At 40.8% G+C, this 16,266-nt stretch overlaps 1 protein-coding gene across 3 annotated transcripts in view; it reads right to left on the bottom strand.

Annotated features, from left to right (window-relative positions):
• The window catches only part of KCNH1 (potassium voltage-gated channel subfamily H member 1), a 381,062-nt gene that overhangs the window by 342,708 nt on the left and 22,088 nt on the right, over positions 1-16,266 (bottom strand). For all 3 annotated transcript variants that reach the window (XM_045452431.1, XM_045452432.1, XM_045452433.1), the window contains exons 2-3: positions 10,773-10,896; positions 6,784-6,890 (exon numbers count right to left, since the gene is read on the bottom strand). In XM_045452431.1, the coding sequence (XP_045308387.1) occupies positions 6,784-6,890; positions 10,773-10,896 (231 nt within the window). The remainder of the gene's footprint in view (positions 1-6,783; positions 6,891-10,772; positions 10,897-16,266) is intronic.

A 16,266-nucleotide genomic window follows, 5' to 3' on the forward strand; every position in this document is an offset into this window, starting at 1 on the left:
TACATAGAACTAAGACAACTGAATAAGCAATGTGGAAAATAAATTGAGATTGCTACATCACGTAATACATAAAAATACATATTTAATGTTTAAATTTAAATTTTTTTTAATGTTTATTTTTTGAGAGATAGAGAAAGAGTGTGAGCAGGGGAGGAGCAGAGAGAGGGAGACACAGAATTCGAAGCAGGTTCCAGGCTCTGAGCTGAGCTGTCAGCACAGAGCCCAATGCAGGGCTCAAACTCACGGACCATGAGATCATGACCTGAGCCAAAGTTGGACGCTTAACCGACTGAGCCACCCAGGCGCCCTAATGTTTTAAATATTCTAACATAGCTATAAAGCTACCAGAAGGAAAAAAGGAAGAATATTTTTATCATTTAGGTAAGGAAAAGAGCTTCCTAAACATATATAAAGCTCCATATAAAGCTTTATATATAAACATATATAAAGAACCATAAAGGAAAATAGTGACATAAATTCATTTTACTTATAAATGGTATAAAAAATATAATTAAAAAGAAAACATGTTTAAATAAGAAAAATATTTTTCAACATTGAATCAATATCCCTTACATATAAAGAGCTCCTAGCACTGAATAAATGAAAGACAATCCATTAGAAAAATGGGCAAAATATGATGGTTTTTCTATTAGATTTCTCTACAACTAGATTGTAACCTCCTTAAAGGCAGAGTCAGTTTCTTATACCTGGATCTCTTTGGCTCAAATCCATAGGCCTACAGTAGGTAATCAATAAGTATTTGGCTGGCAACTTCTCCCTGCTGGCTTGGCACAACCACAGTAAGAAGCCTTTTCCTCAGCTTCTCTAATGGAGAAGCTGATCTAGAAGTCTCAAACATGAGGCCACCTGCCACACCACAAATTGTGAGGTCAGTCACATGCTGTGGAGAGTTACCCAGAGTGTCCTGCTTTCACTCAGAGCTCATACTTCATGATTTTCTTGTTTGAAAAATGGAAAAACTATGTGCCTAGCACAAGAGCGACCCCCCAAATATTTACTGAATGAGTTCATTAATGATTGTCATTGATGTAACAAAATTATCCAACATACTGTGAATGAGTGAAGTAACAATACAAAACACATAGCACTACTAAAATGACTGGGTTTGTTCGTCAGACTGGCCAAGAGATAGAAAGAAATCTTTCAAATAATCCATCCTTGAAGATATTTAATAGTATTCCACACATTCATTCCAAAGCACACCAGGAAGCCTTTTGCTAATTACTCCCAATTCCTAAAAAGTAGGACAAACATTAATGCTTATCAATAGAAGATTCTTTCTACAAGGCTGTCCTTGCAAATACTAGTAAAGAATGAGAGAGAGGGAAAAAAAGCAATTCATTACAAGTTTACTAAAAAAGCCAATAAGAAAATCACCAGAATTAAATAGAATATATGAGCAAAGAAACTGAACAATTAACAAAGAAATGATCATTTTAAATGGAAGATAAATAGGAAAAAATACTTCAGTCTCACTAGCATTAAAAATACTCATTAAACAAAAAAAATTTAATTGTAGGCAATTTGATAAATTGAAAGTTATACTGCAGTGCTGGTGTAGTACAATGAGTCAGACTCAAAATCTGCAAGTGAACTTGGGAATGGGTTCAATTCTGAAACACTGTTTGGCAAAGTGTCTCAGGAACCTTAGTTCACATTCTCTGACAGTGTAATTCTTAACTTCTAGGAAATATTTCAGAATGTCAATAAATACCTTTACATGAAGATACCCACTTTGGCACTGTGTTTAATAAAGTTTAGAGCCTCATAAATATCCAACAATGGAAGAAGTATTAATGAAATTCTTTTCTAAATTATATTTATGGGGAATTTTAATGAGGACATTTTTATGATAAAAGATTGATATATGTATGACTTCAAGTTGTACACACGTCAGAGGCCCGTGGGTGGGTCAGTCAGTTCAGCTTCCGACTCTTGATTTCGGCTCCTGTCATGATCCCACAGCCCCCTGTTGTGCTCCACGCTGGGTGTAGAGCCTGCTTGAGATTCTCTCTCTCCCTCTGCCCCTCCCCCAATTCATGCATGCTCTCGAAAGAAAGAAAGAAAGAAAGAAAGAAAGAAAGAAAGAAAGAAAGAAAAAGAAAGAACAAAGAAAGAAAGAGAGAAAGAAAGAAAGAAAGAATACACATCAAAATCTCAATTATGTATCATGTGCAAGAAAAACCTAAACACGCCAAAACCTTAATAGCATAGTAGTATTTCTCTGAGTCTTTGGGGCAATTGTTTTTCTTCATATCTTCATGTGTTTCTCATAGTAAAAATGATTCAATTTAAAAATCAGAGAAACAAAATATAAATTCTTCTAGATGATGACATTTCACAGCTAAAAATCTCAACAGGGGTGACTTTTCTCCCGTGGGATTCTACACTGCTTTAAAATGCTGAGAGTTTCAGTCTATTGAACCAGGCATTTTGTCTCCTCCCTCCTCTCCTCCCGCCCATTTCTGTTCAGTCTGCTCCTTGAGGGCATCACTGGTCAGTTCAGCCCCACGCTGCTCCCACTCGGCTCTGATACCCTCTCTCTGAATCAAATGCTTCTTTCACTCATCTGTTTCTTGGTAACTACCAAGCCCTTTCAAAGTCACTCAACAAACATTCACACAGCACCTCTTTTAACTGCGCTCTCTGCTACCTACTGGGCATGTTCTACCTCAGGTCAGAGGTAGAGTTCTGGACAGGAAACGCGGTGCTTCCCACTTCCTGGGCACCACCCGGGGCCAAGCAGACGGAGGGGAGAGCCAGTCAGTGGGCACCACTGATGAAGTCCCCCCACTCAGTCCTCCCCAGTCCTGGAGGAGACATCCCTGGACCTCTCTCCTTCATAACTGCCTCTTCCTCCCTCCCCCAGCAGGCCGCAACCATCTCGTCAAGGGAGGGAGGAGTCATTCCTAAGTGGGTCCCCGACCTCCAGTTTCCTATGCTCCATTCCATCTCCCCCACTCTACTGGAGTCATCTTTATAAAATGTAAATCTGTTTATATATTTAACGCCCCTCACCCCCACCCTTTTTCTCAACCAGTGTTCTTAAGGTGAATTCTAAACTCTATAATGTGCCTATGTTCCTGGTCCCTCCAAACCTCTCCAGCCTCAATGGTTACCCCCTTTTCAGTGTATATGTTTATGTAATTACTCCATGAGTTTGGGGGGAGCATTTGCTGTGTGTCAGGCACTGTGCTGGGTGCAGGGGATCCAGCCGTGCAGGAGACACACCCTGTAGGCATGGAGGTCAGTTTTCACTATAGCTGCCCTCTGTCCTGGCTGTGCAGCATGTGATACGTGCACAGCAGTACTGGCATCACCTAGGAGCAGAGGCTCAGACCCTTTCACAGGCCTACTGACCACAACTAGCACTGCAATGTGCAGGTGGTTTCTTATGCATGTCAAAGTCTGAGAAGCCCTGCTTCGGGTCTCTTGAAACTTCAGTGCTTGCTCTCACCACATGCCTTTCATCAGCCCTGGCTACTCTTTGCCCTTCCCTCTGCCTAACTCCCACCCTCCCTCAGTTTCTGCATGATTTCCTGTCTGCTAGGAAGACTTCCTTCCCTGCCCTCCTAAGTTAGGGTTCAGTGATCTCCTCCAAATGGTGTCACCATCAACACACACACACACACACACACACACACACTTAGGAAATAAGTATTTAAAAAAAGGAGGGGGGCACCTGGGTGGCTCAGTTCATTGAGCATCCGACTTTGGCTCAGGTCATGATCTCACAGTTCGTGGGTTCGAGCCCCACATCAGGCTCACTGCTGTCAGCCTGTCAGCACAGAGCCCACTTCAGATCCTCTCTCCCTCTCTCTCTATTCCTTCCCCACTTGCACTCACCCCAAGATAAATGAATATTAAAAACAAACAAACAACAACAAAAAACCACTTAGGGCTTTGTACCATCTGTTGTACAGGCAGAGGCTGTGTCTGTCTTTTCATAACCACATCCCTAGCATAAAGCCTGTGTCTGACATAGAGTAGCAGGTCAATAAAAAAGCGGTTTAAAAAAAAAGCACAGAATTCAGTGCAAATATAAAATTCCCAGGCTAAATAAATAATTTAAAGTTTCTAAATTCCTTAGGACAGGATGGGATTTGGAGTGGGGGGCGCGGGGGGAGAGGGCTGGTGAACAGGTTCCTAGGAAGAAACCACCACTATCTGCATTTCATGCTGCATGTTTTACATACAGGCTTAGCCTTTTATGGAACTCCCCACTGGCCCTCTAGACATTTTTGTATAAATCAGAAAGAGAAGCTCCTCCCTCACCACAGATGTAACGCTAGGCTAGGGTGCACAGAGGATTCGGCACGCAAACCACAAGCTGGTTTCCAGTTGCCACCCCCTCCCCCCATGTAGGGCGTAGCCTGCACAACCATATATGGTGGCCCTGCCTTGTACCCACAGTTAGATAGTCCCAGTCTTGGAAGAATGGCCTTGGAACAAGTACTGGAAACTAGGTCCTGGCTCCACATGACCCTGAGTAAGGAATTTAACTTCTTATACAATGGATACCCAAAACATTAGCCATGCCTACAGTATGGGGCTTAGAGAATCAACATTTTAAAATAGAGTGGAATCATACCTTCTACAGAGTTTATTTTCTGAAGTTCAAGTGTAAGGTAAAAATTTCAAATGACCAAATTACTCTTGAAAATTCCTTACCACCACTCAGGAAGTAAAGTCCCATGCTAGGCTGACGTGCCCCGCCAGAGACGGGCACGCAGCTCTCCATAAGCCTACCACAACCTGAAAGGAGGGAAGAGATGCTCATTCCTTGGTAGAACAATAGTTGAACTAATTGGCACACATATGTGGGCCATGTCTACCTGAAATATAGAGTCACCCTCAGTGCAATGAGATGCTCGCAATACAAGGCCTTCAGCCCGGGAGGCAGCTGAGGGAACAGCAAGCGTCCCCCCTCCCATTGCATACCCCCTCTGGAGTACGTACCCCCTGACGGGGCTAGCAAGTGAAATCACTGACTCCATTTAAATTAAGTTCCCCTTTCTCTCCTTTCTGTGTCAAACACATATAATTTGAACAAGTTAAATGCATAGTCTAACGAAGGTTGAAAACTCTGAAGCAAAATATAAATGCAAAGCATTATTTTTGTGATACACCTACCCAATTGGTATTCTGTGTCAAGGGGAAATCCACACTGTTCCGTACGAAAGGCTCCCAGTGTGGAAAACCTTGAACTGACTCCATTAGCTCAGGGCACATGCACAGAGGAGAAGGCCAGTGTGCTCCTGTAAGAGCTCGTGCTTTGGGTTGTGTTCCCCATCAGCACAGAGCCATTCACAGTCTTCACCCCGCTCCTCTCCTGCCTAATAGCGAGGTAGGAACAAGACCTACTGGCTGAAAGAGGGAGATGGAACAAGGAGCCACATTAGCATCAAAGCTACAGGAACAACCCTCTTGGATTCATTGATGCCCTGAGGCAGTCTCTCAGATCAGCACCAGCACAGGCCACCAAACAAACAGTCCTCTCAGCTGACTGGTCCAACACTTGCAGAACTGAAGAAAAGTCCCAGCACCTTCCAGATAAAAGCAACATGTGCCCTTTGCTTTCCAGAGCAAAATGCATCATTCTGAATGCCACCAAAATAAACACTTATCTTCATGTGCTATCTGGGCCACGCGGGAAACATTGTATTGAACCTATGACCTACCATTCAATCCTACATAAAGAACAGAATGCTTTACAAACAAAATCATTTTTTAAAAACAAAAGCAAAGCACTATTTAACATCTCTGCAGCTCTGCTATGACCACATGCCCCACGTTTCCATACTTCTAACATAGCTAATCCCCATTCAACAGGAAACCTCCTAAGAGAAAAGCAAGTTTTAAGCTGTGTATGGCTATTGATGTAAATTCTTCATTAATACACTTTGAGGAAGTACTGTAGCAAAAACAAATACATATTAACACCCCACTGTGAATATTAATACTGTCTCTGATGGAAAGCTGGGGTCATCAGGAGAAGAACTCTATTCAGAAACTGTATTTTTTTTAATGTTTTATTTATTTTTGAGAGAGAAGGAGAATGTGAGCAGAGCAAGGGCTGAGAGTGAGAGGGACAAGGATCCAAAGCAGGCTCTGTGCTGAGAGCAGAGAGCCCGACACAGGGCTTGAACTCACGAACTGTGAGATCACGACCTGAGCTGAAGTTGGGACACTCAACCCCCTCAGCCTCCCCTATTCAGAAACTCTTTTTTTTTTTTTAATTCCAATATAGTTAAACATACAATGTTATATTAGTTTCAGGCATACAACATAGTAACTCAACAATTCTCTATATTACTCAGTGCTCATCAAGATAAGTGTACTCTTAATCCCCTTCACCTAATAGGGCATCTGATGGTGTTACCTACTGTGCTAGGTACTACGGAAGACAAATACAAAGAGGATCTGGCCAGAGTCACTGTCCCACGTCTTTCTTTCCCCCAAGAAGGCTTAAAGTCTACAAGTGCCTTGAGCCAACAGCTCACCATACAGGAAAAACACCAACTTGGCAGAAAAAGAGATCAAGAAGTCTTAATTGGTCGGTGACAAGTTCAAATGTTCCATAAGGATCAGGGTAACTCGGCAATCCAAACCTTTTATTCAAAACATACACAACAGCCTCAGGTAACAACACTCAGCTGATGGAGGAAAAGAAAATGCAAGACAGTAACAAAGGAACAGGACCTCTTTTACTATCTCAAGTGCATAAATAAAGGTATGGTTCAGGATGGTCTTAATACTCACTGTTTTTCTTGTACATCAAAATTTCAAAGGAATTCATCTCATAGTTCTCAAATGTTTGTCGAACCTTTTCAATTGTGTCTTTATCAGTCAGCTCCCCATACATGAAACTGCAAATCAACCAAAAAGCTGAAGTTAGTTCCACAAATACTGACTACTGTACCATCATATGTTAAATATGTTTCCTATACCCAGCACTGTGATATGTGAAATGAACACACACACACACACACACAAATGGAAACATTCATTCAATCAAGAAAGCTTCACTAATTCAACTGTGACTGGCACTCTACCACTGCCCCCCAAAAATGAACAGTATAATAAGGAAGACACCCAGAAAAGTGTGGATCAGGAAACAGTAAGACCAACACTTTTGGAATTACAGAATACAGGCACAGAGTGGTCAGTGAAGGCTTCCCAGGGTAGAGGCAAATGAAATCTAAAGAGCAGGTAGGGGCGCCTGGGTGGCGCAGTCGGTTAAGCGTCCGACTTCAGCCAGGTCACGATCTCGCCGTCCGTGAGTTCGAGCCCCGCGTCGGGCTCTGGGCTGATGGCTCAGAGCCTGGAGCCTGTTTCCGAGTCTGTGTCTCCCTCTCTCTCTGCCCCTCCCCCGTTCATGCTCTGTCTCTCTCTGTTCCAAAAATAAATAAACGTTGAAAAAAAAAATTAAAAAAAAAAAATAAATAAAGAGCAGGTAGAAATTAATGAGAAGAGGAAGGAAAAAAACATTCCAGGCAAAAGAAGAGCATATGCAAAGGCACAGAGGTTAAGAGTGAGGTTAATTCTGGAACCTGAATGTAGTTCAGTTCAGTGTGACTGGAATATACACAAGGTGGGAGATTTCACAACAGATAACATAGAAATAAAAGCACAGACCAAATCATGAAGGAGCACATGGCATTACAAGCCATGTGAAGTCATTTAAACTTTATCTTGAAAGCAATGGGGTGGAGGGAGCAAACACTGGGAGGTTTGAAGCAAGACAGTTCCATAATCAGATTTGCATTTTAGAAATACAACTCAGCGAAACTTCCCAGGAAAGATGGCAGAATAAATGTGGGCCATATATTTTTCCTCTTCTAATTCCCAACAAAATAAACAAAAGAATGGGAAAAGAATCACAGAAATTCATCAGCCAAAGAATTGCACCAAAGGGTGCAATTTGATGCTCTAAACATTAAGGCAGAGCTGAGGAAAGAAACAGAAGATTCAGCCACTGTCTGTGAAGCTCTGTTTCCTACCCACCCCACCCCAGCCCACCCCCAAAAAAGCACCAGGTTTAAAAAATTGAAATGATAAAATCCTGTAACTCTTAGTACTGCTCACATTTGGAGAAAAGTAGACTAAGGCGGGGCGGGGGTGGTGGAGATAAGTAACATGGAAGAAAATTAGAGAAAACCTCTAGATAGTAGATATTCCTACCGACTAATACTGGTTCTCAGCAGAGGCCCGAAAACTGCCACGACTGTCCATTTTCCTGGGCCCCACCATGAATATGGTCTGAAGACCCAGATTTGTCCCTCTAGGAATAAGACACACCCCAACTAGGTGGAGTAAACCATGGCACGGGACACTAACAAAATGGAAGAGGACAAAAGCCATCTCTCAATGGGGCAGGAAAAGCCACTCCTGACCACCTCAGGCCTGCATGTGACCAGAAAAGAAGGACACCAACGTCCAGCCTCTGAATCTCGGGTAATGTGGAAGCAGTGGCGTGTGTTCCTAAACAATCCCATCTTCCAAAATTGTGCACACGGAATGCAATCCAACTTCCTCTTGATGCCTTGAATCACAGAATCTTAGAATTTCAGAGCTACAAAGAACCTCAGAGGCAACCATCAACTCCAATGCTTCGCTTGGCCTCATACTGGAACAGCCTTGAGCTTACTGTAGGCTTCTGCTTGCCAGCACTCTATAAAAAAAAAATGTGCCCTAGCTGTTGACTTTATAAATTCTGTGTCACTTGTGTTATTATGTCCCTTCCCAGCCCACTGAGAGACATTATTATCTATGGTTCACCTTGTGCTTCTCTCATGCAGCACTCTGCTTTTCATCTATGAATCAGGAAAACAGACAACCGAGTTTGTTGAATTACCTTTAAAAAGATGGCTAGATCAAGACTAAATTAGCCCTGCCTGAGAACAAGAGGACTTCTCCTAGGAGGTAAAAACGGAGCTCTGGGACCATCTTATATAGCCAGTTGCCTTTTTAGCTTTCTCTGAGTTAATTTGCTAGATAAGTGACCCCCATTTACGTGACATGATGGTATACATGCTGGCAGTTTCCTTCACAAGGTAAAATGAATCCCTATAAAATGGAGACTTGAAATAAGTGAAGTGCCATAATTACTCCCAGCTTCCATCAGTCTTATGTACTGTAATATAATGGTAGCCATAAGTTTCCTTTACCTGGACATTAGATTTCATACGCCTACAATGCAAGAAATAAGCAAAAGAGGTTCCTGAGCCATTAGGAATATAGTGAGCACAAAGGCATGTTTACTTTATTGTTAGGGAGGAGACACTTTCAGAGAATTAAATATGTTTCCTACAGTTGTGCATAAAAAAGTTGGCTAACTTAAGTGTCTGATTATAGCCAATAAGAAGCAAGAAAGGGAAGGAAACGTTGCTTCAGTCACACCAAAAAGTGAAGCTAACTCTCCTGATTTGTTTCTATTGTATATGTGTATATACCGATGTAGACGCAGATATGGATGTAGATGCTTATGAGGAGAACCACAAATATAACAGAATTTTATTGCAGTATTTAAGAGTCATAATTTCCAAATCTTTGAGGGAAGAAGGGGAATCTTACATTTCCCATTTCCCAGACCCAAAACACCTAAAATATAAGGAAATGGTATTTTCAAAGCATTTAATACTTTTCACCAAACTAGTTACATGGCTGATTTAATACCATCAAAACGCAAACCAAAAACTATGCCTCTGTCAGACAGGTTTTGCCACCCTTCAGAGAGGAGTTGCTTTCTTGATCTGGCAGGTCTGGGAAAACGATTCCACTTAATGCAAACACCACTGAAGACAGAAGACTCTGAAGAAGGCAAGGAGTGAGAGAAGTCCAAGGCTGTGCTGCGCCAAGACCTTGCTAGGGCAGTGCAGGGGGGCGTCTGGCACGGCCAGGGACAGGCTCTACTCTGCTTGCTCTGCTCTCCTCCACACCGTGAAGGTGCTTTAAAAGAGTGTTTCTAGCACCACAGCTCAAGGGTACAGCCTGGTTAGTAACCCGGTCAAATGCATAGGCTATGTGCACTGTTAGCATCATTTGCCTCTGTCTTTGAGGTTGTGACCGGAGATGTGACAGAATGATTCAGAAGGCAACAAAATCCTAGCTCTCTTCTTTTCTGGTGAAAAGCCCTATGAACAAAGTCCTTGTTTCCAACATCATAGTGATTCTTCTCAAATAGTCATGTATTTTTTTTAATTAATTTAATCATTGGGGTGTCTGGGTGGCTCAATCAGCTAAGTGTCTGACCCTTGGTTTCAGCCCAGGTCATGATCTCACAATTCGTGCTGACAGCACAGAGCTTGCTTGAGATTCTCTCAATCTCTCTCTCTCTCTCTCTCTCTCTCTCTCTCTAAATAAATAAATAAATAAATCTTAAAAAATTAATTTACTCATCTAAAATTTTATTTCATTTTCATTTAATTTTATTTCATCATCTTTCAAATCATGTAACATCTCACAAACTTTTGAATTCCTGTTTTATAAAGAAAATGACTTTCCTGAGTTTTTCTAGCACCCCTCCCCCACATCTCAGTGACTTCAAGTCCCTCATTTTGTACAGACCATGCTTTAAGGCTTCTTGGATTTCCCAGCATATTGCATGAACTAGAGGTAATATTACCATAAACATTCCCATATAAACATTAAATGAGAGAAAGGCAAATCCCACACCAAGTAAGCCATTTTTATTTTTCCAGAAAATACCAGGATAGACTGGTCAACAGAACAACCCCAAACATAAATACCTGCAGGTACTGCTTTTTTGCATCACTTCCGCCCTGTGATAGCCAGACAGCTTGCAAAATCCATCATTGCTGTACACGATAGGCCAGTCCACTATCTGGGCATTCCCCAACACAAAATTAGTATCTGTTAGGAAAAAAAAAAGGAGGAGAAAAGAAAAGAAAAGAAAAGGGCATATGAGGCAAGACATTAGTTGAGATTCAATGAGGATATAAATAATGTCAACCAATCCAGGTATCTTTGCTTCCCTCTAAAACAGTCTCTTCAACAGGAAAATGGCCCTGTGCAGAATACAAAAGAACAGTCCTTTAGAGCTGAATATTTGGAATCCAAATGCTAAGGTTATTATACTCCAAGAAGAAGTTAGCCAAGGAAGCATACTTAACCAACCAACTGATGAATCTTGCAGAGATCCAGTGATTGCCAGGAGATACATTCAAGTTCTAACTAATCTCAATGAATGTACACTGGTACTATGGAGCAAGAGAGAACATAAAAGGAATTTCTTCTGGGCTCCATCTAGCATCTTAGCCTTATCAGTCTTTTGGCCAAAAGCTACACATTGGCCTTGTTGACCCTGAGTAGCATTTACCCATCCTAAGAGGAGACAGTCTTCTTAGGAGGCAGAGGAAGAGAGACAGAGGATTGCCTCAAGAAACACACCAGATAGCCCTCCTCTTGGTAAGGAAGTGACTAGACACCCCCCCCCCCAATACTAGAGCCTTGCAGAACCTGATCAAGAGGCTCGTGATGGCAAAAAGTTTCTTGCTGATTTTGAGATTTTTGTAGCAGCAGACGCCACGTGTCAGAGCTCTTTCACTGACCACCAGCCCACGTTCACTTCAGATGCAGGGATGAAGTCAGCAGGTATGGCTGCTCAGTGGGTTCTCATCACTTCCCACATTTCTGAAAATCAAAAGCCTTCAGTATTTTCTGTGCTCTATCAACTGTCCCTTTTTTTCTCTTCAAGACCTTAAATTAAGCAAATAACATCCAGAATTTAAATATAATCATTTTTAGCTGGGCTCTCTCCTCTCCACAGAATACTTACCCCTTCCTCAAGAAAAGAAAGAACATGCACAAACCCTTATTTATTGTAAACTGATGGGGGTTTGTTTGTGTATGTGTACTGGATAGAGTGAAACAGTAGTGACATATAACGTCTTCATTTAATTGGGAGGTTAGGGGCGCCTGGGTGGTGCAGTTGGTTAAGCGTCCGACTTCAGGCAGGTCACGATCTCGCGGTCCGTGAGTTCGAGCCCCGCATCAGGCTCTGGGCTGATGGCTCAGAGCCTGGAGCCTGTTTCCGAGTCTGTGTCTCCCTCTCTCTCTCTCTGCCCCTCCCCTGTTCATGCTCTGTCTCTCTCTGTCCCAAAAATAAATAAACGTTGAAAAAAAAAAATTGGGAGGTTAATTTTGTTCTAGTACAGCATTTATTATTTATTCACAACATGGGTAACCATCCTTCCTATCTATGTGGGGAGGAGTGGAGGAATGAAAGGGAGGAGAAATAACTAAATACAGTAATCTACTTTTGAGAATGTTTTCATCTATTTAAAAGGAACATAAAACACAACTTTCATGAAGTTAATCTATAAACCTGTTAAATTTATAAATAAGCTTTTATTGAAAATCTACAACCAGTCTTTCCCTGTGTCTCTCCCATATAGTCATGAATACTTGTTGAGTGCCCACTAGGTACCAACCACCTTATAAGACCCTGGAGATATCCAGCCTGATGAGATATGGTCCATGCACTCCAGGAACTTATCAGGACAAGAAGATGTGCACAACCAACTGAAGAAAGCAGTAACAAACTGATTAACTCCAAGGTAGGCAAAGAATTGTGTCTCAGAGGGGTCATATATGAACTTGTTCTAGTCTGGAAAGATGAGTAAGACTCATTCAAACATTGTGAATGCCTAACATGTATGATACAAAAACAATATTTAGAGAAACAAAAATATGATGCCTGCCTTTGGTAAGGCTGTGAGAGGAAGGGAACATTCCAGGCTGAGAAGCAACATGAGCAAAGGTCTGACAGCATGGAACACATAAAGACAGGTGTAGACAAACAAAGGTCAGTCAGGAAGATTGGAGAATGAGCCCAAATACCAGACTGGGATGGGTCTTGACTGTCAATGATTTTCGACTTTGTTCTAGAGACAGAATAACTCTTTATATGTTGGTCTTTTCTTCCTGAATAATTCACATTTCTTGAAAAGAACAACTAAGCCTTTAAAAAAAGCACAACATTCACTAAATCACCCCTGAGTGTATATGAAGTCCAGTCAGTTTAACTATCTCTCTTGTTGAGTAAAATTGTCAGTAATTTCCTTCAAAGACTTAGAGCAGTTAAAGAAAACTGAGTGAGCTTTTTCATGGCTAGTGCCCCACTAAAGCTATGTGTTAAGAGGGAATAAGAGCCAGTTATAGATAATAATTGACTGCTTGTGTTTATTTTCTCTCCTCTCTAGGCACCATTAAAATAAAATTAAATGAATTAAAAAGGTAAAAATCCACAAAAATTAGAGGAAAAGAAAACAAAAAAAAAATGACTATGGAAGAAGCAGAAATAATACAGGAAACAAAAAGAACTTTAAAAAAAAAAAGATCCCCAATTAGCATCCTTAGAGAGATTCAAGAGATATTACATCCATAAAACAAGAACAGGATGACAAAGAAAAAAAATAAGAGAACATGTAAGACCTCCTGTAAATTAAAAGTGAGTAATTAAAAATTCAATGTAAGTGTTAGAAGATAAAGTCTTGCAGAGAGTAGCACAGAAAAACACAAGAAATATTTTTTAAAAAAAATAAGACACCCTGATGAACAGGGATGCAAAATTCCTCAACAAGATATTAGCCAACCAGATCCAACAATACATTTAAAAAATTATTCACCACGACCAAGCAGGATTTATACCTGGGATGCAGGGCTGGTTCAATATCCACAAAACAATTAACGTGATTCATCACATCAATGAAAGAAACGACAAGAACCATATGATCCTCTCAATAGATGCAGAGAAAGCATTTGATAAAATACAGCATCCTTTCTTGATAAAAACCCTGAAGAAAGTAGGGATAAAAGGAGGATACCTCGAGATCATAAAAGCCATATATGAACAACCCAACACTAATATCATCCTCAATGGGGAAAAACTGAGAGCTTTCCCCCTAAGGTCAGGAACAAGACAGGGATGTCCACTCTCACCACTGTTACTCAACATAGTATTGGAAGTCTTAGCCTCTGCAATCAGACAACACAAAGAAATAAAAGGCATTCAAATCAGCCAGGAGGAAGTCAAACCTTCACTCTTCGCAGATGACATGGAACTCTACAAGGAAAACCCAAAAGATTCCACCAAAAAACTGCTAGAACTGATCCATGAATTCAGGAAAGTTGCAGGATATAAAATCAACACACAGAAATCAGTTGCATTCCTATACACCAACAATGAAAGAGAAATCAAGGAATCGATCCCATTTACAGTTGCACAAAAAAAACCCATAAAATACCTAGAAACAAATCTAACCAAAGAGGTGAAAAATCTATACACTGAAAACTATAGAAAGCTTACAAAAGAAATTGAAGAAGACACAAAAAAATGGAAAAAGATTCCACGCTCCTGGATAGGAAGAACAAATACTGTTAAAATGTCAATACTACCCAAAGCAATCTACATATTCAATGCAATCCCTATCAAAGTAACACCAGCATTCTTCACAGAGCTAGAACAAATGATCCTAAAATGTGTATGGGACCAGAAAAGACCCCGAATAGCCAAAGCAATCTTGAAAAAGAAAACCAAGACAGGAGGCATCACAATCCCAGACTTCAAGCTGTACTACAAAGCTGTAATCATCAAGACAGTATGGCACTGGCCCAAGAACAGACACTCAGATCAATGGAACAGAATAGAGAACCCAGAAATGGACCCACAAACATATGGCCAACTAATCTTTGACAAAGCAGGAAAGGATATCCAATGGAATAAAGACAGTCTCTTCAGCAAGTGGTGCTGGGAAAACTGGACAGCAACATGCGGAAGAATGAACCTGGACCACTTTCTTACACCATACACAAAAAGAAACTCAAAATGGAATGAAGACCTCAATGTAAGACAGGAAGCCATCAAAATCCTAGAGGAGAAAACAGGCAAAAACCTCTTTGATCTTGGCCACAGCAACTTCTTACTCAACACGTCTCCAGAGGCAAGGGAAACAAAAGCAAAAATGAACTACTGGGACCTCATCAAAATAAAAGGCTTCTGCACAGTGAAAGAAACAATTAGCAAAACTAAAAGGCAACCAATGGAATGGGAGAAGATATTTGCAAATCACATATCAGATAAAGAGTTAGTATCCAAAATCTATAAAGAACATATCAAACTCAACACCCAAAAAACAAATAATCCAGTGAAGAAATGGGCAAAAGACACAAATAGACACTTCTCCGAAGACATCCAGATGGCCAACCAACACATGAAAAAATACTCAACATCACTCATCATCAGGGAAATACAAATCAAAACCACAGTGAGATACCACCTTACACCTGTCAGAATGGCCAACATGAACAACTCAGGCAACAACAGATGTTGACGAGGAATCGGAGAAAGAGGATCTCTTTTGCATTGTTGGTGGGAATGCAAACTGGTGCAGCCACTGTGGAAAACAGTATGGAGCTTCCTCAAAAAACTAAAAATAGAACTACCCTATGACCCAGCAATTGCACTACTAGGCATTTATCCACGGGATACAGGTATGCTGTTTCAAAGGGACACACGCACCCTCATGTTTATAGCAGCACTATCAGCAATAGCCAAAGTATGGAAAGAGCCCAAATGTCCATCGATGGATGAATGGATAAAGAAGATGTGGTGTGTATATGTATTATTCCGCAATCAAAAAGAATGAAATCTTACCATTTGCAACTACGTGGCTGGAACTGGAGGGTATTATGCTAAGTGAAATTAGTCAGAGAAAGACAAAAATCCTATGACTTCACTCATATGAGGACTTTAAGAGACAAAACAGATGAACATAAGGGAAGGGAAACAAAAATAATATAAAAACAGGAAGGGGGACAAAACAGAAGAGACTCATAAATATGGAGAACAAACTGAGGGTTACTGGAGGGGTTGTGGGAGGGGGGATGGGCTAAATGGGTAAGGAGCATTAAGGAATCTACTGCTGAAATCATTGTTGCACTATATGCTAACTAATTTGGATGTAAATTTTAAAAAATAAAAAAGAAAATAAAAAAGAAATAAGACAGAAAGGACCAATCCAAGAGGAACAACTTGCCTCCTAACAGGAACAGCAGAAAGAACAACATTCTTTGCCACAGACATTTTTTTTTTAATTAAAACAATCAAATGTAGAATAAAGATATTCAGATGTGCAAAGAGCTAGGAAAGTTATTTCTCACATATTCTTCCTCAGGAAGTTACTTGGGGATGTGTATCAGCAAAGTGAAGGAGTAAGGAAA

The sequence above is a fragment of the Leopardus geoffroyi genome, chromosome C3, assembly GCF_018350155.1.
Source record: "Leopardus geoffroyi isolate Oge1 chromosome C3, O.geoffroyi_Oge1_pat1.0, whole genome shotgun sequence".
Lineage (NCBI taxonomy): Eukaryota > Metazoa > Chordata > Mammalia > Carnivora > Felidae > Leopardus > Leopardus geoffroyi.